At 42.3% G+C, this 27,258-nt stretch overlaps 1 protein-coding gene across 1 annotated transcript in view; it reads left to right on the forward strand.

Moving 5' to 3' along the window:
- The first annotated feature begins 1,489 nt into the window (after positions 1-1,489).
- LOC121873771 overlaps positions 1,490-27,258 on the forward strand; it is a 39,090-nt gene continuing 13,321 nt past the window's right edge. The window contains exons 1-9 of the mRNA XM_042377471.1: positions 1,490-1,605; positions 2,460-2,721; positions 5,665-5,895; positions 7,559-7,764; positions 8,411-8,539; positions 8,796-8,958; positions 16,405-16,646; positions 17,360-17,544; positions 18,456-18,686. Coding sequence (XP_042233405.1) covers positions 2,465-2,721; positions 5,665-5,895; positions 7,559-7,764; positions 8,411-8,539; positions 8,796-8,958; positions 16,405-16,646; positions 17,360-17,544; positions 18,456-18,686 — 1,644 coding nt within the window. The 5' untranslated portion in view covers positions 1,490-1,605; positions 2,460-2,464. The remainder of the gene's footprint in view (positions 1,606-2,459; positions 2,722-5,664; positions 5,896-7,558; positions 7,765-8,410; positions 8,540-8,795; positions 8,959-16,404; positions 16,647-17,359; positions 17,545-18,455; positions 18,687-27,258) is intronic.

The following is a 27,258-nucleotide window of genomic DNA, read 5'->3' on the forward strand; positions in this document are numbered from 1 at the left end:
AATTGCCATAACTGCAAATTTAGTTGATTTAAATATATCTACACGTCATACATCATCGCCAAATATTTATTTACCTCTCAAAACCTTTACAGTGAACAATAAAAATGTATTCAGTATTTCACAGTTCTTTGCCACTGATTTTCTTCGTAATTTATTTATGGATATTTATTCCAAATGATGAATTAGGTTCATATGCTACGTGTTGCTGCACTTACACTCAGACTAAATATATCAGTCATTAGGTCACACAGTTATTGTGCAGTAGTTTACGTTATTTGATAAATCCTCACACACACACACACTGATAACTAGATTAAACGAAGTATATGCTGTGTAACGTACGTCAAATCATATTATGTAATGCTCAAATTGTAAAGAAAATTATTTTCTTCATGAAAAACAAGATTAAATGTGGAACATGCATTCTTTAAAATTTGATGTGAAAATCTTGTGGCAGCCCTGGTTGTCAATTCATTAATACAGTATAATTTCCTCATTATTTAAGCAAATATACGAAAAGTTGAAAATTTTTAATGATCTTAAAGAGCGATGAATAGTTTATTATAATAGAAATACTACTTTTGTATAGTTTAATATACAGTAGATCCACCAATAATAATCCCATTGCATACAGCCTTACTCCACCAAGTATTGCCAAGTAAAATAGCGAGTACAATAGTCTTGGTGGGGATCGATGCAGCTTTGGTTGACTGTACAATACTGCTTATGGGTAAACCTGATGTGACTTACTGATGATGCAGGAGACATCATTTAGAATTTTAAGAAGTCATATTTATCTTAAGTAACAACTTTTTTTTTTTACAGGGAGTAGCCCACCCGGGCACAGGTCACTGACCCACATCAGGGCCTGGGGTGGCGAAAATATAATAATAATAATAATAATAATAATAATAATAATAATAATAATAATAATAATAATAATAATAATAACAATAATAATAATAATAATAATAATAATAATAATAATAATAATAATCAATTGAAACTAATAAAAAAATAATAAAAGTAAACAAAAATATATAATAAAAAATAAAAATAACAAAACAATAATAATAACCATAAATACAAAAATGAAAAAAATAAATCAGAAGTGAGAAACGATATACAGAATGTGTGTTGTGAAGTAAGAGAAACAATTGAGACCCTGCAATTGTGTGTAAATGAGGCAGAAAGTCAGATCAGTAGCCTGGGACTTGGTCACAAATTAGTGATGCCATATGGCAGCGGGATCTACCATTAGACAATACATTATGCTTCCAATATCTTCCCAGGCGGTAGTATCTCCCTATTTGGTAGCTGCCTACTACCTACTACCTGCTTCGTTTTTCCTTTAAAGTGTAAAAATACAAGAACGTACTGAAACTTTCAATGGAAATTTGCTTATACCTGGCAATTAGTGAGTACCTGAGCGAGCAAATAAATGGAGTGGCGCGGTAGATATAACTTCAGTGTTCCCGTCCAACGCGCCCAGTCACCAAGTGTCTCCCGTGACCCACAGTTAACACTGACTCACTCGACGCATTCTCTTGCCAGTTCATCCACAAAATTTGAAGTTTTGTGAGCTACTTGCCAAAACGTGACTTGGTAAAGCGAGTGTCATGGTCTAGATGTCCCATGGTTAAAGTTTTTAATTCTGACTTAAGGCTACATTACTATCACCTTAATATATTACTTTTGTTGCCCCTCCCCAAAAATATAATACATGAACGGTCAAGGATATGATCCTTATTTAACCATTGTGTTTGGTGACAAAATTAAGCCTAATTACGTTTCATTACTTAACCATCGGAATGTGATAACCACTAGGATTTCGATTAGGAACAATATTCTTTTCTAAACAGATTAAAATTATGAAATATCGACGCCCTAACAAGCCCACTGATTTGAGTGAACGGGCCAAGTTAGTGTCTATGTGGGTGGACGGGATATCTTGTCGTAACATTGCGAGGCAGACTGGCAAAAGCGTGTCAACTGTATGTAGGTGGATAACACGGTGGAAACGAGAGGGCAACGTCAACACCAAACCTCGTATTGGCAGACCGTTTAAAACTAGGATTTTGCACAGTGTGACCATTCCTTCAGCATTTCAGCCTCCGTTAACTTGGAAGTATGGCATTTACCCCATGTACTGTGGATGTAATTTACAACCTCTTAAATATCAATATTCATCCTCATGTAGAAAATGGCTTTAGTTAACGGAAAAAAAAACGTTGTACGCTTTCAAGATTTAAGTTTTGCTGTGTATACAAATGATGACTAATCCCCAACCCAACAAAACATCCTACGATGGATCTTGGTTTTGGATTTATAGAAGAGTTAATTTCTAATTCTTCAATACAAACGAGTTGTTTAAACTTTCATGGTTTTTGTCCGAGGTAATATTCTTTAATTTTCCTGTAGTATTCGAGGATTGACAAGATCTTTATTCACTTTTACAGCAGATATGACGATATCTTCACTTATGTTTGCACTAATATCATTGTTGATAGTGAGGGAATATGTTAGTGGCCCTGTGAATCATATGGCCGTGTTGGCTGTCGACTCTGTTTATGAGGAAGGTGTGACAATGGCCTTCGAGAAGGGAGGCTTCGCATACCATGTAAGTGAAATGGTGGGCCAGGTGGTGGAGCAGCACCTAGCTGGATGTCACTTGGTGCTGGTCGACACAACACAAAGCCCCCTGTTCTCAATTATGATCAGGTGAGTCAAACGTTTATAGTTTATATATCATTAATTGAGGTGCGGGTAAAGGATATACTGGAGAGAGGAACTGACACTATTAGTCCCTGGGTTCCTCTTGTTGTCTACTTCACATTAATACAATTACTTAATTCATATAATAAATGCCGACATTAAAGTAGTTGACGATATTTAAGTTTTATATATACAGGTGTTCCATCTTTTCCCTTTTCCCGTCTGATATATATATATATATATATATATATATATATATATATATATATATATATATATCTTGATAAAATCACACGGGAAAATGGAAAACAACGGAGTACCTTAGCTTTCGTCTTTATTCAAGACATCTTCAGAGGCAACTGGATTACATGGACAGAGAGAGGCTTAAATATACAGGGTGACCTAAGAACATGAGGTCAGGTCATAATGATGACATCCATATATCCCCACACCAACACACACGTAGAGGAGCTTAAGAGAAGGGTGGTGACGTGACTAGCCAGGTCAGGTCAGAAAAAAGGGACCCACAAAATAACTATCATACATCTAGATCAAAGGTTTTCAAAGCATTTTTAACCTTGGGCCACTGACCAATAAATTTATGTAACATATTATCAGGCGTGGCTATGATATAGTTAACATCTCCTACCTTACTCAAAACTTCAAAGGGACCCTGACACTTAGCTTGTAGAGGAAACTTCCCCCTAGGCAAGAACAAATGCATATTATCCCCGACATTAAATTTTTTATCTTCTGCAGTTTCATCTTCTTCAACCCAATTCTCATATAATAGTTTCAAGGGACCACGGATATCTCGGCCAAATATCAGTTCACTTGGTGAGAATCCCAAACTAGACTGTGTAGTACATCTGACAACATACAATAGATATAATATAAACCAAGATATAATATAATAGATACCAAGTGCCCGCACAGGTATAGCTTCCGGGTATCTAGTGGAAGTACACATCACCGGTAACAAATATTCATTATCTCATTCTGTTTTAGGAAGAGGTCCCACACATTCAATGATTACTTTTACAAATGGTTCATCAACAACAGGTATAGGTTTTAAAGGTGCAGGTGGCACCACTTCATTGGGCTTACCAGCAAACTGGCATATATGACAGGTACGGCAAAAATCTGCTTTCCTGAGGAAACACGAGATTCATAATGGCTCTCTGGTTTTGATACGGCCCTAACAAATAATGGAACCAACGACTGGTCAGACTCTTGAGCAGAAATCAACATCTCTCTTGTGACAGGAAGGCTACTGAAATCAACATTCATACGATCATTAGAGTCTCTCTTTACATCACTTGACACATCACTCACAGGTTGATCTACTAAACCTGCATCTAACTGCTCTGGCTTAACATCAAACAGTCCATTCCAATCATAATCAGGAAAAACATCACACTGATCACTCACGTCTGTCCCATATGTCACCATTTTAGCTTGACTACGGGTTACAGCACAAGAAGGGAATAACCCAACACACTTACTCACAAGGTCTGCAGCAGGGTTATTACTCAAAGGTGCAGAGCACACAACTGGATCTGGAACAACAAGGCTACCAGCTATATTATTTCCCAAGAGGAACGTTACTCCCGCCACTGGCAAAACCTCCTGAACCCCTACTGTAACTGGCTGAGACAAAATGTCCGTCCGACGACATACTTTACACAAAGGAACGCAAGTGGGTCCACTAACGCCCTGTAACACAACATGCTCACCAGTATAAGCCTCTTACACAGATGGAAGAGAACTTTTCAAAAAAATACTAAGTGAAGCACCAGTATCCCTCAAAATACTCACAGGGACAGCAGGTCTACCCTCGGACACGGACACAAAACCAGGAAACTGAAAGGGCTGGAACAAATCCTTAGGGTCCACGCAAACTGGGTCAGAAACCACAACAACATCATCTACACCAACACTATCTGCTGAGACAAATGCAAAACTAACAACAGGCGTGTCATGGGACTCCTTACTTTGAGCTTAGGATATTGGGCAATATAGTGACTAGGCTTTCTACAATAAAAACACACACAAGTCGTAACCCCCCTAGATCCATTACCACCATGACCATCAGAACCTCTGCCAACATTCTCAAAAGAGGGTTTATTATCGCTGTTACCAAACGGGAGCTTACCCCCTTGAGGTGGAGTCACGGCTGGGCCTGGAACCTCATTAACTTTATGTTTATGAATAAGACTGAAATTTTCCGCCAAAAAGGCAGCTCTCTCAATAGTTGTAACTTCCTTGTCACAAACGTACATACGGACGTCTGTGGGGACACCTCTCAAATACTGCTCTTATTGACAGTGTGACCATATTCGTTATATGACTCATCGGGCAATTTGAATGTATTTCTAAACTTATCTCCATATGACTCTGTTGTCAACAGGTAAGATTTCAAAATGGCTTCCTTGACCACAGAATACTCGTTTTGCTGAGAGCAGGTTAGGGACAAGTAAGTGGAACGGCCTTTGCCCACAAGGACAGACTGGATCAGCAAGGGCCAATACTGCTGAGGCCAGGAAAGTGTTGTGGGAATCTGGATGGTCGAGTGTAGTTCCGAGTAAATTGTCTCTGTGTGTACCATAGGCCTCGTGTACTGTATCTACACTGCCCCTAGAGAGTTGTTAGGCCATTAGGAGGAATGAGGGAAACGAATTTACATCATATTTAAGTTGAACACGGACTATCATGTTTTGGGCTGCTCGTTCGTCTTAAATATTAATGGCTATCATTTGTCAGAAATGTGTGTTGAATGTGTGCAAAAAGTCATGCATAGAGAAGGTAACTCACGGTGTGGGCTATTTATTGTGTTTATAGTAGGCTCTTTTATGTCATCCCGCTAAAGGAATGTATGGTTGTCATATGTTACCTGTGGAAAGAGGTCTGATATCTTTATAAAATGCAGATGCGAGACGTTGTTTTCAGGCAGTTGGTAAGCAGCGGAGAAAGTGTGATGGTTGTCGAGGCGTGGCGGATGTTCTTATACAAACAAGTATTCAGGAACGAGTCAGTAAGTGACTGGAATATCAGAGATGAAATAGTCATGGACCAGCTAGCCAGGGACCAGCTCCTGCAGGGGTTGTGGATGGAGAACGGTACACTCACCTGCCGCGCCCTCATCATAAACCTCGGCAACAACAACAGCCTCTTTTTCATGTAAATATTGAAACCTAAAAATAATAAACGGTTTATTATTATTGTAGCGGCCAGTGGTAAAATATACAGACTTACATTTGATTTAGACATAATGATATAATATGCATTGAATACTTACAGGGCTGTACAGTACATAAATCAGAGTTGTTTATTATTTTAACAATAGATGGGATGGTGCTGTTTTTATATCTATCGGTGCGGCTCTTATGGGCTGTATTTTGTTGTAGTGACTGCGTGAGTTGGGCTGGGGCTGCAGGTGGCAGGGGTATGATGAGGTGGTGCAGTAGTCCACTGCCAAACCTTTCCAGTGCTTAGATGGCATTTCCAGGGTGGAGAGAGCGTTGGGTAGCCGGATATTCTGCGCCGAGCATGATTCTGCAGGCCTTTTCTGTACCTTTCTAGCTGACGTTGTTGGGTGGATGAGGAGAAGACGACCAGGCTGGTGACGCATATAAGTTTAGGAGAATAGGCGTTGTAGATGGTCCTCAGCTCTGGCGTGGGTGTCCCAAGACCCAAGTCGTCGTAGCATGTAGAGACGGCACGAGGCTGCCTTGACTGTGTTATTTACATGGGCCTGAGTCAACTCAGTAACCAGCTGGAGAGGATGGGCACCCATTGTGACTGCTGGGGCTTGCACTGGAGTGGTAGCGGTATTGATGTGCATAACTACGGTTTTGGTGTGGTTGATGGTGACCTTATTCTCTGTAGTCCATGCCTGTAGCCTGTCCAGGGTGCGTTGTAGCGATGAGTAGTCTGGTGCGGTGTTGTCCACTGAAACCCCTACAGTGCAGTCATCCACGTACTTCCACCTGTGAGGAGTGTCCGATAGAGCTTCGTTGATCAGGATGAGGAAGCACAGTGGTCCCATCTTGGTACCCTGGGGAACACCACAGGTGAGGTGTTGGAATGTGGAGACCAAGCCCTGATACCTCACTGCCTGGCGACGTCCACTCAAGAAATCAGTGAGCCATGAGACTAGGTTGGTGGGCAGCCCTAGTGCAATAGCCTTGTTGATAACAGTGCAGTGATCAACAAGGTCAAAGGCCTTCCTGAAGTCCACAAGGGCAACGGCCAGTGATGTCTTACGTTTCTGCAAGTTTTTATGCAGAAAGTCCAGAAAGGTCACCAAGCAGTGTGATGTAGAGGAGGTCCTCATATTGCCAAATTGCTGTGGATCAATTGACTGATAGATACTGGCAAATGCCCACTCAAAAACAAAGTCCTCACAAAGTAGACTGGGTATTGGGGTAATGCCAACTGGCCTGAGGTCGTTAGGGGACTGTGGGTTGGTGACCTTGGGGATAGGGGTGACAAATGCGGTTTTCCATTCATTAGGGCATTTGCTTTGTCTGAGGGATGCATTAATAATAGAACAGAGAGGGGTGGCAAGTTCGACTGCAAACTCCTTGTATATTTTGATTGGGAGGTCATGCGTATGAAAAGGTTGTAAGTGTATCATATATGTGTGTTTGTTCTTATAATATCTCACTGCATGTTAATGACTTGACCATTGTCATAACATGTATCTAACAGTTGGTCCCATCTTAGCTTATAAATTTGTTGAAAGTAAATTAAATCCTGAGGAAAGAAGTGGACTAGAGTTGACCTATGCGTGAGTGTATGATTCTTGTCCAGTAATTTCAATTTATGAATTTTGACGCAGGTTCCTGGAGTGGTGTGAAGTGTGGCGACGACCAGAGATTCCTGTGGTGGTGGTGGGTGAGAGGGATGGAGTGGAGACCGTCCTCCTTCACCACAGTCTTCGTAACACTATTCACACCCTTTACCTCGCCCTCCATGACCTCCCCCTCCACAGAGGCCAGGGACCATCGCTCAACATGAGATCGAGGAAGAAAAATATCATTAGAGGTAAGAAGTTAGGCAAAACACACAACGCAGCGTTTGTGTATTGTTCCATCTTCATTCATGGAACGACAAGTCCTCTTAGAATAAATTAATCTTTATCCTGTAAATTAAAATGCGTATTTTCAGTAGATTTCTTCGTAACTTGCAAAGTTCAATGTATACAAAATGGGATAACTTCATTGCTGTCTTCTTGTAAAACAAACTCGAATACGATTGCTAGGCAATTTCGAGTCTGAGCCCGGAAAAGGTGAGACATGACCACTCAGAAACCCACAGTTCACCAATCCCTGATGTGAGCTAACATACGCTGTGGCACTCTAGCTTGTCAGGTAGTTTGTTGCAACTCGGGAAATACCCTCGGTCATTTAGACTGGCTTGATAACAACAGGCACTATGCCCAAATTGGATTTTCATGTTTTCATATTTATTATAATATTATCCATTTGCACGCACTGTAAAGTTTCTTAGCTACGATAGATTTATAAGCTGATATCCATATAAAGTAATTATACTTAGCCGAAGAAAACGATTGTAAAGCCATGAACTTATAATTACTTTCTATGCTCGTTATCATCTTCAGTATACAATATTTCAGCCATGAGTACATTATTCAGAACCTTTTAGAAAATAGTTGTTTTAATTTATACAGGAAGTAAGAGTGAACAAGTGTGGCTGTACGGGCGATGTTTGTACTGTAAGAAAGGTGATGCTCAGGTCCAACTCCTCCACCGGGGGAACTTGACCTATGGACTCCAGCTTAGTGTAAACCTCTTCCCAGGTGCGTCGGCTATACAACAATGTACATTTTCACCAATGCCAAACTTTTTTTTTTTTTTGTGTGTCAGCAAGTTTTATGTTCAAGGTCCTGTTCATAAGCACAAAGAGGACAGTCATTTCATTTTGTACCTCGAGTTATATTATTTTAATAACAAGTGTAAATTAATTTATGATAAGAAAACTTTTATGTAATACTGTTTAACAAAAATCAAGAGACATAGCGGTGTACACATACTTATACACACATGCATTTCCAGAGCATCTGGGCAACTTCCTGGGCCACACATTCCAGCTGGTGGTGAATCAATACCTACCATTCATAGACATAGAGTTGGACAAAGAGCCGGGCACCCCGGTGGCTCCTCGAGACTCCCTCAACACTCGTATGCTCCACACCATCGCCAGTAGTCTTAACTTTACGTAGGTTCTTTTTTTTCAACACACTTCCACAGGCCACCCAAAAAGCTATGTACCCTGAGACAGGGGGACGGGTTATGAGCAACTTTCGAAGTTTTTGTATTAAAGAGTTTCTCTCTTAGCTCAAGAATATCCTCCCAATTTATGAGAATTTACAGTTTTTGTAATGTATTTCCATAGTTTTCGTTACATATGAATCTGTTCCTTCCACCCAAAAACGCCTCTGCTGCTGACAAACCGTTCACATCGAGCGACTGGACAGTTCGCAGTGACCTTTTTACGTAACAAATTCTACCTAGTCTGAACTTGACCTAAACGAAAATAATGAACTTTCATTAGGATATAGCTAAGTTTGATAGGTTTGGTTGTTTCATTTTATCTATAAGAAATCGTCTTAAGGACGAACAAAAATCATCACAATAATAAAACGAAAATAGCAAATCCTCAAAATTTGAGGGGATATTTTTGAGGTAAGAAGAAAGTTATATTCTATTTTGCTTTTTAAGTAACTGTTTAACGCGTGCCCCAGTTCCTTAATACTGTATTACAAAAAAAGGTAATTAACATGAAAAAATATGGTTATTCAGACATATAACAGTTTTATTTCCTAGAGGCGCCAAAATAAATTTTCTTTGAGTTAGTTAATCACTATGAAAAATGCACCAGCATGAATAACTTGAATCCAGCGTAATCTGACATACTGTATCGTATCCTAACTATACCACAGATACTGTAGATCGTCATGCACACTGGGGATGGATATCTGGAGTACTGTCACCCCATCTGGTCCCCGAGATATGCTAGGGACTGTCAGTTGGTTGAAAATGTTCAAAGGAGGGCCACCAAGCTGGTGCCTGCACTTCGGCATCTCAGCTACCCTGCGAGATTGGAGCGCCTGAACTTGCCTAGCTTATACTACAGACGGGCAAGGGGGGACCTAGTTGAGGTTTATAAGCATCTCAGGGGGCACCAGCGGATCGAAGGGGTCAAGCTCAAGATTGAAGTCCGGAAAACCGTGAGCGGAGTGAGGGTTGTAAACTCTTGACATACTGTGAGCTCTTTCGTGGAGCGGGTTCAGGTACATTCAGGAACTATGCCAACACGTGACACGTGACCGATCGCCCGGGCGGCTAGCGAGCCGACCTTTTGGTGAAGAATATAAAGGAAAAGAGTCGTGACCGATCGCCCAAGCGGCTAACAAGCCGATCAGTGGCGAAGAGGATAAAAGTAAAAGTAAAAGTATGTCAAACACAGCGGAAGGGCCATTCAAAATACGAAATCAGCACAAACACAAGCAAATAGGGGCTTCGAAGTTTGCCGAAAAGACTATTTTTGGTGAATGAGCAAAGCTAGTGCACTTTGCTATATTAGACCTTAAGATATCACCCTTGGAGGTGACAAGGCCAATATTAACACATCTATATCAGTATAGGCTGCTACTAGTTTGAAGAAAACTGTAAACTTGAGAGAATGAGTACCTGCGCAGAAGGGCTCCTCACTGCCTGCGCCGTGCAGGGTGTACCAGAGTTAGATTCAGGTGGTCATTACTTTCCAAAACCTACATCAGGAATAGCAGGGGGGTAGAGCCGAAGGAAGGGCTGGATAAGTGCATGCACTAGCTTCGCTCACTCACCATGATAGGCTTTTCAGCAAGCCTTAAAGCCCCTATTTTAGTGAGTTGAGCTCGCTAGTGCCCTTTGGTAAACCGCTACTGGCTGGAGCCTGTGGTTTTCCCGCTTATTTTTCGCCAGGGAAGTGGGACAAGGTACCAAGGACACTGCAGAATCTCCTTGGGCGAAGGAGATTGTGAATGCCTTGAGCTGGGAAGACCTGAAGCCCGTGGCCAGCGCTAAGAGGAAGAGAGCCTTCTGTAATAGTCGGTCTTTTGACGGTCGGATGGTGAATGGATCCTGGGGTGAGGCAGATATCAGATTAATCCATGTCCTGGTAAAACCTTCATAGTAACAAGAACTTAGGAAAAACAGACAACATAAGGCCAGTGGTCCTCAGGCTAGGTTGTCAGTATAGTTCACAGGACTGAAGGAGTAGTACTTACCGAGCCCAGAAGAGAGAGGACTTTCTTCAAGGACCAGAAGGTCCGGGTTGGTCTAGCAGGTGGTCACTGGTGGGACAGGCCCAGCTTCAGCAGGGTAACCGACCTGTTGTTAACCTTCAACCCGCACCCGTAATTCAGGGGGTCGGTGAGGGCAGCCAACTGGACGGAGAGGGTCGGGATAGACCTGCTTCACTCGAGCGCTAAAGATGATAGGAACTCTAGAACTACACTTTCACTGGGCGTGGAGGATCCTTGCTCCTTGAGATACTGCTGGAAGGCTTTCCAACGGGACTCTTATTTTCGAGTAGTGGAAGGTCTTAGTCTTCACAACATGTTCTCCACAACTCTAGGCGAATACAGTCAGCCCAGGGAGGCACGAAGAAACTCCATGCGTGTAAGTGAAGTGATCTCTGTAGCAGGTACCATATGGGACAACAGCCGAGTAGCTCTGAGAACCATGGTTGAGCCGGCAGGTTCCCCATATAGGACAACAGCCGAGTAGCTCTGAGAACCATGGTTGAGCCAGCCTGTTCCCCATATAGGACACCAGCCGAGGAGTTCTGAGAACCATGGTTGAGCCAGCCCGTTCCCCATATGGGACATCAGCCGAGGAGTTCTGAGAACCATGGTTGAGCCGGCCCGTTCCCCATATGGGACAACAGCCGAGTAGCTCTGAGAACCATGGTTGAGCCGGCCCGTTCCCCATATGGGGCACCAGCCGAGGAGCTCTGAGAACCATGGTTGAGCCGGCCCATTCCGCATATGGGACAACAGCCGAGTAGCTCTGAGAACCATGGTTGGTAGCCCGTTCCCCATATGGGGCACCAGCCGAGGAGCTCTGAGAACCATGGTTGAGCCAGCCCGTTCCCCATATGGGACACCAGCTGAGGAGCTCTGAGAACCATGGTTGAGCCGGCCTGTTCCCCATATGGGACACCAGCCGAGGAGCTCTGAGAACCATGATTGAGCCGGCCCGTTCCCCATATGGGACACCAGCCGAGGAGCTCTGAGAACCATGGTTGAGCCGGTCAGTAGGGGGCCAGGAAGAGGACCTTTCCCTAGGAGCTGCAAAGCTTGTGGCAGACCCGCAGCAGGAACTTGGAGCAAGGTAGTAGGCAGCTACCAAACAGGGAGGTACTACCGCCTGGGAAGATATTGGAAGCATAATGTATAGTCTTATGGTAGACCCTGCTGCCATATGGCATCACACAAATTGTGACCAAGTCCCAGGTTTCTGATCTGACTTTCTGCCTCATTTAACAATTGCAGGGTCTCAGTTGTTTCTCTTACTATTGACAGCGCAACATACATACATTATATAATTTCTCAATATTGATTTTTTTTTCATTTTTGTATTTCTTGATTATTATTATTATTATTATTATTATTATTATTATTATTATTATTATTATTATTATTATTATTATTATTATTATTATTATTATTATTATTATTACATTTTCGCCCCCCAGGCCCTGATGTGGGTCAGTGACCTGTGCCCGGGTGGACTATTCCCCGTAAAAAAAAAAAGTAATTGTAGGTCCACCTGTTCCAGTCCTCCATGAAAGCGTCTAGGCTCCCTTCTGGTGTCGGTGTCATCCGATTCATGTAAACTGGGAGCTTCGGAAGTCTGAGAGGCAAAGAGGTCCATTTCCGGACGACCACACTGCTCTATCAGTGGGTGAAACACACTCTGGCGTAGTGTCCACTCTAATGACGTCCCCTTGAAGCAGGAGAGAGCGTCAACCCAGCCATTCTCGATTCCCGGGACATGGCGAGAGGACAGGTGGTGTGCTTCCTTGAAGATCTGCTCCGAGAATGACAGCAATTAGGTTGAGCGGGCTGTGCCCTGTCTGTTAAGACAGAAAAAAGGCTGCTGTGCTGTCCATTTTGAAGCAGATGGCTTAGGGTGCCTGGTCTGGGCTGGCGACTGGAGGAGGCAGCGACCGTGGTGAAGGTCGGTTGCGCGGCCAAGAATTCCCTCAGGGCCTCCTCTGGGATCAGGGACGGGGCAAAGGGTGCCAACCACAACAGGCCTTGCCACACTTCCGCATCCCGGTGTCTGAAGGCCTCCCGCCGGAGATTCAGCCGGGTCCCTACCGCCTTATCCAGCTGATTGAGATGGTTGAAGACCGAGGCCGAGGCGAGTCCGGAAGCGAGTGTAGAAAGGGCCTCGTAGACGCCGGATGCGGAGTCTGGGTGGAGGGAGTTGGGGATGTCGGCAAGTGCCTTCAACCAGGCGCTAAGATGGCCCAGTCCTGCCGTAGTGGAGAAGGCGAGGACCGCCTTCTGCCTCTCTATGGCATCCTTGGTCAGGGTGGTCTGAGCTACTTGAGAGGCCTGCCATGAGAGAGAGAGAGAGGACTGGATTAATTTCAGAGCCCACAAGAACTCCCTCAACTCGTCTGTCACTCAGTCGTCGTGGGCGGATAAAACTACAGGGGCCGGTGAGGGGGAGGTAATGTGAGAGCTGTTTCTTGCAGCAACCGCCGTCCAGATCTACTGGAGGTTCAGGCTCACCTTTTCCCATGGAAAGAGGTCCTGGCCGGCCGCCCGGGCACCCCTCCTACCGCCATGCAGCGCTGCCATTCGGGACGAACCTGCCGTGGACAGCACAAAACAGGAGGCCAGAGAGTCGAAGGGGTCCAGGGCCACGATCGGGGACGTTCCTGACGTGGCTGGGACCATCTCTCCTCTCGACATGCGGAGCTGTCGGAACTCGAAGTACTCCGAACCTAAGTCGTCCGCCCGTCGTTGGACCTCTAGGTCAGAACGTGGAGAGAGAATTATGTCCTCCCCCTGAAAGTTACTAGTGTCCCCCAAAGAATGCAGTGATGGGTAGGGAAACACTGTGTAACACTGAAGTCCGTTTATTATGGATGAGAGAAATACAAGTGGTGACTCGCGTGTGCCATGCACGGCTCACACAGTCAGACTAAGGCTGCCTTGCCATATGGCAGCCTCGGGGCAATGTTGCCACATAACGTGCAGTGTTGCCACGTGATGATATATATAAATGCTACTCGGCACAGTAGCTTATATACAGGGTTGCTACTCGGCACAGTAGCTTATATACAGGGTTGCTACTCGGCACAGTAGCTTATATACATAACCTACACCCCCTGCTTTACACTTATAAAAATTGCCAGTCTTCCCTGGTGCCAGTTCACAAACATGTCTGGTGGGACCTGGGCCCACTTGTATGCTCCCTGGCTGATGATGTCCTCAGGTGTCTTAAAAGAAAGGGGAGCGTCCGTAGGTGCACGGAAGTTCCCTTCTCCTGACGAAGGCCTGGGCCTTTTAAGGACTGTAGATGTTGCTGAGACCGGCCCCTGGTCCGAGTCGGAGTAGTCAGGCAGTCTCTGTGAGGACCCGCCCGTCCTTGGCGGGGTCCCTGTACCACAGGGCATAGTACGTAGTGGCATATTATAGCAAAAAGTTTAACCCTCCAGAGAGAAATTATTGTGCGACCAGGAAGGAATTCTTGGCTGTGGTAAGGAGTTTAGATTTTTTTTCATCCCTCCATGTATGGATCTAGCTACACTATCCGGACTGACCACGCAGAGCACTGAAAAGGCTTATGACCCTAAAGAATCCAAAAGGACAGTACTTCCCCGGAAGATGAGGTCAGAAATCCTGAAAAAGATACACAACAATTCAGCCAGTGAACATCTAGGAGTGAAGAGGACCCTGAGTCGTCTGCGGCAAAGATTTCACTGGGTCGACATGCGTAAGGATGTAGAAGAATGGTGCCGTTCATGCGATGTCTGCTGCGCTAAGGAGGGACCAAAGCAACACCCGCGCATCCCACTGCAGGTGTGCCTTGCAAGCTCACCATTTGAAAGGGTAGCCGTGGATATTGCGGGTCCTCTGCCACTCACTGCAGATGGGAATAAGTACATCTGTGTGGCCATGGATTATTTCACTAAAAGGTCAAAAGCATATGCCATCTCTAATCAGGAAGCCAAAACTGTTGCCAAGGTGATGGTTGACCAGTTTTTCTGCCGGTTTGGTGTGCCCCACGAGTTGCACTAGGACCAGGGCAGAAACTCCGAGGCAGCTGTGTTCAACGAGTGGTGTAACCTATTGGGCAAAAGAAGGAATAAGACCACTCTATATCGACCACAGTCAGACGGATTGGTAGGGAAGTTTAATTGGACCTTGGGACAAGAACTGGCCAAGTAGTGTGATGCGGGGCAGACAGAATGGGACCAAAAGCTGCCTGGTCTGCTGATGGTGTATTGGTAGGCTGCCCAATAGTCAACTGGATACATACTGGCAAAATTGATGTTGGGTCACCAACTGCGGCTGCCAGTGGACCTGTTGACAGGGAGATCACCTGATGAAGAGCTTCCTGAAGAAACCACCAGTTACGTCAAAAGCCTCCAAGAAAGGTTGACGGAGGTCCACCATCAAGTTCGAGGAGCTCTTGAGTTCTCGAGTGAAGTGATGAAGCGCAACCTTGATGTCAAAGCAAGCCAGGTCTGTTACAAGGACGGTGGTAAAGTCTGGCGGTATAACCCTCAGTGGAAGAAGGGCCAGTCACCGAAGCTGCAGTATCCATGGGAAGGGCCTTTCAGATGTGACCTACCGGATCAGGGAAGGAAAGAAGTCTCAGCCGAAGGTAGTCTACGTCAATCGTCTGTGGCAGTATCATGGGCCAGGGCAGTACACCTGGGAAGACTCTGAGGAGCAGCCACCTACCACCGACGAGGACCAGACTGGAGATCCTGGAAGAACTCAGGACGATCCAGAGAACCCGACCATGGACCAGGAAGAGGAACACTGTTCCCTCTCAGCAGAATTGGACGTGACAGGAGAGGGGGACCAATCTGAAGATGTGACGGAGGTTGCCGCGCCAAGGAAGAACTCTGAAGACATTCTAGTACGTCGGCGGTAGCAGCGGAAGAAGAAGAGACCTACCAAGATCAGTATTATTATGTATTTCGTGAACAGTTGTGTCGGGGCGACACAAGGATTAGGGAGGGGGTAGTGTTAAGCCGAGGCATAATTTTGTATTATAATAATTGTAAACTAGATTTTTTTTCATTGTTTATTCCAATCAGCAGTTATTTTGGAACGTTTAGGGCGATTTTCTCATATATATATATATATATATATATATATATATATATATATATATATATATATATATATATATATATATATATATATATATATATATATATATATATATATATATATATATATATATATATATATATATATATTAAGTATAAGTGTGTATGCGTATATATCTATTTATTTTAGTTTTATTTCATTATGTACATTTACTACTGTAATGGTGTTCAAGGAAAGAGTAACAGAGAATTTGAATAGTTATATAATTATTATTTTTTGTTATTTCTAATTGCATTACATGACCCATCAAGGTACGTCTTGCGTCAGCCCCTGGATGAGAAGTGGGGGACTCCAGCAGACGACGGCAACTGGACAGGGATCGTGGGCGACTTGCAGCACCAGAAGGCGGACTTCTCCCTCGATCTGACGCTCTCAGAGTCAAGAAGCCGCGTCATGGACCACTCAAGGGTTTACAATTACGATCCTTATATTATTTTGTCTCTTAAGCCCTCATCTCTACCTCGGCACCTGTCGCTCACCAGACCCTTTAAAGGTAAAGACCTGTATTTCCCATCGCTGGTCTGTTCTGGAGGTGTTTATTGCCGCTTCTGTTGTTGAGCTTTATGTCACTCTGATTGGTAGATGAATTATATGACTTCCTGTGATGTTTTATACTTTTATGGTGAACGTAACATTGACTCGAGCATATGTGTGAACATAAAATAATATTAAGTGACTTCTGAACGGAAAACAAAGTTATCTGTGTTGATGAAAATTTAAGTAACTGTAAGGCTACTTGGAACATATCATAAACCTGCGATCATTACTGCGACCGTCGCACTAAACTATGTGGTACTCTGGTCTAGAAAAAGAGGGTTTTTAAGATATTAATAATTCGGCCGCCCAAATTAATTCTTGGTGAGGAATTATAATAACGGAACACATACCTGCTAACTATTAGTCTTTTAATTTGTATTTTTTAATGAAAAATATCACCTATAAAAATTATCTTTCCAAAATAATTTGATTGTGGTTATATAAGAAAATAACACTTATAAATGAGCTTGTAGAAAATTAATATATTGAAGAATGACCTTAACCAAATGAAAGATTTGGCACATGTGTGATTCATCAGTTCAAACGAGCAAAATATATTAAATCTTAAATTCTGACTATATTCATGATTGGAGATGTAGATAAGTGAATAAAAGGAAAAAATAATATCACACTCTAATGTCATTTACATGACATTTCTTTTCACCTCAGGTGAGGTCTGGATGTCGATCACAGTGTGCACATCAGTCCTGGGCATCATCCTCTGGCTACTGCAGATGGCATGGTCGTGGGCGTCAGGTAAGCTTGGTGTCAGCCTGGTGACCACAGTTATCCACATCTGGGGAATAATGCTGTTAGAGCCCATCCCTACACTGCCCACCAACACCACTGGCCGGGTAGGAACTATGTAGTATATTAGTTACCATATGTTAAGATTTACCCTAATTTTATCATAAAGAAGAACAAGACGATGTTAATATGAACAAAGGGCTGAGTTATAGAAGAAAAAACATTAATTGGATTGGGCAATAAAAATAACGTTAATTAGGTCCTATTTATTTGGTTAACTGATAAACTAAATTGTCATTTGAATAACCTATTTAAAGATAATTAAATAGTTACTAAAATTCTTTTTATTGTACTACGATCTTATAACATTATTCAATAAAATGACCTCTCGTGTCCCTAAGACTTTTAACATGACTACTAACCTTTGCTTTTATAATTAGTTTACTTTTATTTAATTTTTTCTCTTGCGAAGAACAAACCTTACCATACATGTGCTTGCACTGGCATATGAAAAAAAGTGTAAAGTGTGAAATAAAACTGTATCTAATGTGACTTGTTCCAAAAATATCATCGCTATCTCATGTAGATAACATTATTTTCCTGTCTGTGATTTTTGTGTTTCTTCACCAAGCAATGATTTAAAGGCCAATTATTCCCATGTTCTCAGTGTTAATTTGGGTAGTTTCCACAAAATGGATTAACTATATTTTTTTCATATATTTGGAGTGATATCAGCTTAAGATATCCTTGGTAATTCATATGATAACTTTATAGGTTAAATCATATGTTTAGTAACTTTATACGACATAAATCTACAATGGAATTAATCAATGTAGTACAATTTAAAATCGATTAGTTTAAAAATAACATGCTATTCAAAACTCATGGTTACTGTTGACGTGTAGCGAGTTCACCTGCAACTTACCTGGCTATACTCTCATGTTATGGTAATTGTGAAGGCATTTTAAACCTTACTGTATGTTTATGTCAAACAATAATACAGTAGCTCCTGATGCAGGTACTGTTGGGGTGGTGGCTCCTGGTGTGTGTGATCGTCACTACAGCCTACCGCTCCTCCCTCATCGCCCACCTCTCCGTCCAGAGCAAGTACCCGCCCATTAACACCTTCCAGGATCTCCTCGACCGAGACGACTGGTCCTGGGGTTCCAATGAATTAATAGGAACCAATTTCCTCTACTTCAACGGAAGTTCTGACCCTGATGTTCAAGAAATATATAAAAATATGGAGGTTAGTGAAAACGAAGTACCTTACGTTGATGCTATCACATACTTTTATATGAGATCAAAGCTATATTTCTTCTTCTAATTAGTCACATACTGTACACCTACTAGTTAGTACCAAAATACTTCAACGTACACTTGAAGTTGTTATACGTTTATATAGTTCCAGAGAACTAAATGGGTCTGACATGAGACAGAAAGATGAGAACAACGAAAAGTTAGAAGGAAAGAGAGGCTAGGATGGTAAACGAGATTATCTTAGAACACATGAATGAAGGAAACTCCCTTTATCATCTCGTCCCTCACTCTGTGTCTCTCAAGGAAATAAAAAAAAAATCTTAATATGTCTCTATATTCAAGCTTCCTAATACACGGAATTAACTTTGTTGTCTTTTGCTGAGTGCTTTCTCGTGAATCAATATCCATTCCTTTGTACGGTGACCAACACTGAACCGCATAATTCAAGTATGGTTTCACAGGGACGATATCATCACTTCTCCTGTTACTAACGTAATGCTCCTAGATAAAAACCCTAGTATTTTGTTAGCCTTTTTTCGTACGTAAGTGCATTTCTCTCTTGATTTTAGGTGATTACTTATCAGTATCCCTAAATCTTCTCGCAATCGGATGTCTCTTTGTCTATATTGTTCAGCTCATACAGTTTTTTCCCCTGTTTCCGCCCCTCACCTAAAAAAATTCAATTTTTCCACATTAAATTGCATCTGCAATTTACCAGTGCATACTAAATGTTTGTTTAGGTCTTCATGCAATTATTCTAAGTCCTCATTAGATTTAATTACTCCCTCTACTTTTGTGTCGTCAGCAAATTTACTTATGCTACTGTTACCATCTACTGTTAATATATACTGTATAAGAAATAGTATCAGTCCGAATACTGAGCCTTGGGGTACGCCACTCATAGCGTTACCCAAATCGAATTTTGTATCAAATATGCTGACTCTGTTTCCTATTAGTTATCCATAGGCTAATCCAGTTTAGAATAGCCTTTCAAATGCCATGTGACTCCACGTTCCGTATTAATCCTTCATAAGGGATCCCGTGGAAAGATTTACTAAAGTCGATGTATATCACATCATAATCGTGTCCATCAACTCTTGAAAATATTCATAATTGATTGATTAGTCAGACAAGTACACCCTCTGGTAAAGCCGCACTCATATTCATTAATCAGCTTGCGGGTTTCAAGATGTTTTCCCACAATATTAAAATGATTGGATGGTAGTTTGATGATAGTGACCTAAGGAATAAAGGACATTTTCTGCAAGAGTTCTACAGGATTTGTATTTGCAGGTTCCGTAATAATGGTCAAGTCTTATTTACACAAGTAAAATACTTAAGTAACTGGAAATATACATTTAAAGAGTAATTCTTAATTTAAATTCCTTTTCATCAGCCGAAGCCTCATTTTCGCTAGGCAATGGTAGGACGCCACCCTCCGGGAGGCTCCACATTGTCTCACTGTTCAGTCCCCAAAACTTCTTCTTCCATCAATTGTTCATTAACGGTGTATGTAAGTTCCAACATGTTTTTCACTACAACGGTACAGCAAAGTATATTTTTTTAGCATTAAACTGTTATCATTTTATTGTCTAATCATCACTACATATAACACCACCCATCATCACTACATATAACACCATCCATCATCACTACATATAACAGCATCCATCATCACTACATATAACAAACATCCATCATCACTACATATAACACCATCCATCATCACTACATATAACACCATCCATCATCACTACATATAACACCATCCATCATCACTACAGATCGATATGCAAGAAAATCACTGTAGGTGCGCGTGATCCAGGTATATGCTGATAACCACAAGGAAACAAGAAAACACGAAGTTCCCAAGCGCTTTCGTGTAATTCACATCTTCAGGGGTGAGTACAGACTAAGGAGTAATACTTGACACGGCTAATATATACAGTAGAGGAGAGTGAGATCAAGTCCCTAGGGGACATCAGGTGTCCACAATGCTCCGGTCATAAAGCAGTGACGCTTACTAGTCTTCTAAATAGAAAAAAAAATGACCATGCCATCTCTAAGCACATCAGATGTCCGTAGTCAGGTCATAGGATAAGATGCCAATCACAACTGTGTTGTGAATCTCTCCTGTAAACAACTAGACAATTATACCTTGTGTGCCCTCGGTTATGGTTTAAGTTTTGATGGCCAGAGCCAGCCAGAGCATTTGGTAATTTGGAGAAATTCAGTAATTTGACAAATGAAGAAGTGAACATGTGTAAAGGCATTGTGTATGCATCTATGTCTAATCCTTGTGTTCCAAATTGTCCAGAAAGATTCACCAAAGCATTCCAATGGCGAATGAAATTCAACACCAGCAAGTGCAGCGTACTTAATATTGGAAGAACAAATACTGACAATGTATACAGCCTTAATAACATCAACCTAGAGAAGTCGACTTGTGAAAGAGACCTAGGGGTACTTGTAAGCCCGGACCTACGGCCTAGAAAACAGTGCGTTAATGTTCGAAATAAGGCAAACAGAGTATTGGGTTCTATATCTAGAAGTGGAAGTAATAGGAGTGCAGAGGTCTTATTGCAACTATATCTTGCGCTAGTCAGGCCGCACCTCGATTATGCGGTTCAGTTCTGGTGCCCTTATTATAGAATGGATATCAATTCACTAGAGTCGATGCAGCGAAGAATGACGAAAATGATTCCGGGACTTAGAAACCTTCCACATCAGGATAGGTTAAAGAAACTAAACTTGCATTCCCTAGAAAGACGAAGAGTGCGGGGAGATATGATAGAAGTATTTAAGTGGGTGAAAGAAATCAATAAAGGGGATATAGATAAAGTTCTTATAATATCCGAGCAGGATAGGACTCGGAGTAACGGATTTAAGTTGGATAAGTTTAGGTTTAGGAGGGAGATAGGAAGAAACTGGTTCACAAACAAGGTAGTGGATGAGTGGAACAAGCTTAGCAACTTTGTAAGAGATGGCATGGTAATTTTTTTTTTATTAAGAAGATTAGTAAGGGTCACTGCCTTATGACCGGAACATTGTGGACACGTGCTGTCCTCTCCTATTAGCCTTGTCACCTGGCATGTCTGTGTGTTTGTTTGTGTGTGTGTCCGCACGAGAATCTCGGAAACTACTTTACCAATCCATAGTGTTGATGGATGGTGTTATATGTAGTGATTGTGGATGGTGTTATAGGTAGTGATGGTGGATGGTGTTATATGTAGTGATGGTGGATGGTGTTATATTGTAGTGATGATGGATGGTGTTATATGTAGTGATGATGGATGGTGTTATATGTAATGATGATGGATGGTGTTATATGTAGTGATGGTGGATAGTGTTATATGTAGTGATGGTGGATGTTGTTATATGTAGTGATGGTGGGTGGTGTTATATGTAGTGATGGTGGATGGTGTTATATGTAGTGATGGTGGATGGTGTTACATGTAGTGATGGTGGATGGCGTTATATGTAGTGATGGTCGATGGTGTTATATGTAGTGATGGTGGATGGTGTTATATGTAGTGATGGTGGATGGTGTTATATGTAGTGATGGTGGATGGTGTTATATGTAGTGATGGTAGATGGTGTTATATGTAGTGATGGTGGATGGTGTTATATGTAGTGATGATGGATGGTGTTATATGTAGTGATGGTGGATGGTGTTACATGTAGTGATGGTGGATGGTGTTATATGTAGTGATGATGGATGGTGTTATATGTAGTGATGGTGGATGGTGTTATATGTAGTGATGGTAGATGGTGTTATATGTAGTGATGGTGGATGGTGTTATATGTAGTGATGATGGATGGTGTTATATGTAGTGCTGGTGGATGGTGTTATATGTAGTGATGGTGGATGGTGTTATATGTAGTGATGGTGGATGGTGTTATATGTAGTGATGGTGGATGGTGTTATATGTAGTGATGATGGATGGTGTTATATGTAGTGATGGTGGATGGTGTTATATGTAGTGATGATGGATGATGTTATATGTAGTGATGGTGGATGGTGTTATATATAGTGATGATCTATATATATATATATATATATATATATATATATATATATATATATATATATATATATATATATATATATAGACAAAGAAGTCTGTCTGTCTATTTGTTTACCTTTCTCTGGTATCAAACCCGGGTCCGCTTGCTGGCGCGGCGAGCATTCTTACCATTGCACCCCAGGTCGCCAATAAGAGCTACACCATTTGACACAGCTGAAAGAGAAACTTCGACCGAACATGATTGACAACTGCATACGAGCAGAGTTTCCTGATCCAGAAGAAGATCCAGTTCTCTATGAGATTATCAAGAAGAAAATGATTCATGGGCCATGTGGACCATTCAACAGACACTCTCTATGCATGAAAGATGGACGTTGCACCAAAAACTTCCCAAAAGACCTGAGAACGGATACTCAGAGTGGAGAAGACGGCTATCCTTAGTACAGGAGAAGAGCGCCATGCGATAGAAGTTTTACAGCAGCGTTGTGTAATGAATGATTGTCAGACCGAAGCTTACAGCCCAGAATTATGTCACATATAACAGCAAGTACACTACAGACCTCATGGTACCACCACATTCCGGGTTGACACACCTTGGGTCAGGACCCAAGGGACCTGATCTCATCCGCTAATTACTTGAGTTAGCAGGTGACTTGACCTACAACCTCACCTAACCAAGACACCTGGGCAGGACCACACCTGCACACAGCTATCCCGATCTAACCAGTTTAGTGATATTTGGTTAGAGGTCAGAGGCCGGTTGGACCGACCCCATATAAAGGCCCTACAGTCCCGCCCATCATCATTCTGGATTCCATTCTTATTCTGGTCATACTGATTCTCATTCTGGTTGCTGTCATCTCTCTCCCGTTCGGGTCGTCACTCGGTTCACTATGGAGAGTCACGCACGTTCCCTCCCCAGGTCGGGAGGGAGACTTCCCGACCAGACCACGGCATCGCCAGCTAAGCAGACTCTCCCATAGGAGGCAGCCCAGCCAGCACTCACTGGGCCTACGTCAGGGTACACGTGAGTCTTGTCAGAACGCCCTAGGGTGAGTTACCTACTGTGGGAAGTGTATTCATTCAGGTGTGTCCGAGAGTCAGTGTCAAGTAACGTAAAGCATAATGTGTTAGTACCCCGAAATAATGGTGATATTAATGTGTCCATGTCATTGAGTGAATTAATAAATAGTTGTATCGAAGAGGTGTTTAACAAGTTGTTCCTATAAGAAGCGATATATGTGTATTGACATACGAGATAAGATAAGCGTATTGACGCTGAGTAAATAACACCCCGGCCCCGCTACCAAGTTTCCTATCTTTACATTCCTACTCTCTATACTTCTCCTTATATATATATAATATCTTAATCTCTACTTATGTGTTCTGTTTCATTATAGTTGCGACCTGGAACAGACAGTGAAATAATAGTAGACAACAAATGGGTGGTCCCCTACAATCCTCTTTTGAGTAAAGCATTCAATGCGTGCATCAATGTGGAGTTCTGCAATTCAGTCAAGTCCATCAAGTATGTCTGCAAATACGTCAACAAAGGCTCTGACCAAGCGATCTTTGCATTGGAAAAGGATGGAAATCATGATGAGGTGACACAGTTTCAGCAGGGCCGTTACATATGCAGCAATGAAGCCCTATGGAGAATTATTCATTTTCCCATACACGAACAATGTCCAACAGTAGTTCATCTGGCTATTCACCTGGAAAATGGACAAAGAGTATACTTCACAGAAGAGTCCCTCCAAAATCAAATGGCAAATCCTGCTGATACGACCCTCACTGCATTCTTCAAGCTTTCACAGGAAGATGAGTTTGCTCAAAAACTCCTGTATGTTGACGTACCCAAGTTCTACATATGCCAGGCTTCAATGAAAAAGTTCCCGAGAAGAGCGCAAGGATCCGATGTTGAAGGATATCCAGGGATAAAGTGCTTTGGGACGTGTCTACACGGTTCACCCCAACAACTTTGAATGCTATTGTTTGAGACTACTTTTGCACCACATCCGTGGCCCAACATCATATGCAGCACTGAAGACAGTGAATGGACAACTCTGCAGAACCTATCAGGAAGCATGCAATCTCCTTGGCCTACTGGAAGATGATGGTCACTGGAATGACACATTAGAAGAGGCAGCAGCTACTCAATCGCCAATGAGAATGAGGAACCTGTTTGTCATCATGATTGCTACATGTGGACTTTCCAACCCAAGCCAGCTCAGGAAAAACCACCAAGAAAGTCTTTCAGAGGATCTGCTTCATCAACCAAGAAGAGAACATCCTGGTCAAGAGATTGAGTTCATGGAAAACATGTTCAACAGGGCTCTGATCATGCTGGAAGACAAAGTGATGGAGCTATGCGGTAGAAAACCTGACTGATTTTGGATTGCCTTCCCCAAACCGAGAAGAACCAGTAGTTGCAAACAGGGAGTTGCTCAGAGAGACAGACTACTCAGTTGAAGTTCTGGTGAATTTTCTTGAAGAAAATGAGCCTCACTTGGTGCCTCATCAAGCAAATGCTTATGAACAGATCTTGCAAGCGATACAAGCGGAACAGGTAGGTATGATCTTTCTCGATGCACCTGGCGGGACAGAAAAAACATTCCTGATCAACCTTCTGTTGGCCAAAGTACGTCATCAGGGGAAAATTGCTCTTGCTGTGGCATCCTCAGTCATTGCTGCAACACTACTAGAAGGAGAACGTACTGCACACTCAACTTTTAAACTGCCTCTCAACCTCGCTCACAATGAGACTCCAGTGTGCAACATCAAAAAAGGATCGGCAAAGGCAAAACTCTTAGAAAAATGCAGCCTCATAGTCTGGGATGAATGCACTATGTCTCACAAGTTAGCGTTTGAAGCATTGGACAGGACCTTGCAAGACATACGAGAAAATGACCAGCTAATGGGTGGCATTACAATGGTCATTGCTGGCGACTTTCGCTAGACCCTACCTGTCATTCCTCGAAGCACTCCAGCAAACCTTCTACTACAGATTGGGAATGGAACTTTCTCTGTTGATTCAGAAGGACAAATAATCATTCCTCAAGATTGTGGAAATGTTGTAAAATCCTCAACTGAGCTCACTAGCATGGTCTACCCAAACATTATCCACCACTACAAGGATCACAAGTGATTGCGTGAACGCGCAATTCTGGCACTAAAGCATGAAACAGTGGCTGAAATCAACATGACTCTACTCAGACAGCTTCCAGGCAGTGAGACCTCATTTAAATCTGTTGATACAATAATCGACCAGGACCAAGTAGTCCAGTACCCTGCAGAATTCCTTAATTCTTTGGAGCCCGCTGGAATGCCTCCTCACCACCTCACTCTCAAGATTGGAACTCCTATAATGCTCTTAAGAAATCTTGAACCACCAATCCTCTGCAATGGCACAAGACTGGTGGTGAAGAACCTGATGCCACATGTACTGGAAGCTACAATACTGACAGGAAAAGCTAAAGGAGAGGACGTTTTTATACCAAGGATACCTCTCATCACCACTGACCTGCCATTTGAGTTCAAGCGACTTCAGTTCCCGGTTAAAGTGAGCTTTGCCATGACCATCTACAAAGCCAGGGACAGTCCCTAAAGATGGTTGGCCTAAACCTGGTGTTTCCTTGCTTCTCTCATGGACATTTCTATGTTGGATGCTCCAGAGTGGGAACTGGCAAAAATCTGTACATACTTGCTGCTAATGGCAAAACCAAAAATGTGGTCTACCTTAATGCACTACAGTGAGACAATGTGGAGCCTCCCGGAAGGTGGCGTCCTACCGTGGCCTAGCGAAAGAACTGCCTGGAGGGCGGCGATTCCGCTAGTGTATATATATATATATAAATAAATAAATAAATAAATATATATATATATATATATATATATATATATATATATATATATATATATATATATATATATATATATATATATATATATATTATACCAATACTCCTCTCATTCAAGAGTTTGTCACTATTCAAATAAGAGGTGAGGCTTGGTCGTGAAAGCATAAAGAAACAAACCCCTGCCACTGGTGGTCACAACAACAACCAGGGTAAACACTATAATGACTCTAACATTATATCTACCAGGTCCTTAATGAGCCTCCGATTAACTCATATTGAGGAGGAATCAGACGCTGCATAATTTGGTATTATAATAAAATTAGGAACGAATTATAAACACAAATAAAAGAACAATTTAAATACAAACAACCACAGCCTTAATTAAACTAAACCCTAACCTCAGCCTTACTATATACTTTAGCAGTACAAAAGAATAAACCACTGATCTCCATATATATACTGTATATCTTGAGTGCAAACCAACTGTAACAAGATACCAGGGCTGTATATCCTGTATCGCCAGCCTGGCTCGTCTGTCCCTTCCCACCTTGTATAAACAATACCTTCACGTCAGGAATTGAACTCGGGACCTCTGTGCGTGAACAAGGAGCGTTACGAAGGCACTATAAGGCAACTAAAGCAAATCTAAGCTTTGTTTTATTTAACAAAAAGC

The sequence above is a fragment of the Homarus americanus genome, unplaced genomic scaffold, assembly GCF_018991925.1.
Source record: "Homarus americanus isolate GMGI-L3 unplaced genomic scaffold, GMGI_Hamer_2.0 scaffold25827, whole genome shotgun sequence".
In the NCBI taxonomy this organism is placed as follows: Eukaryota; Metazoa; Arthropoda; class Malacostraca; order Decapoda; family Nephropidae; genus Homarus; species Homarus americanus.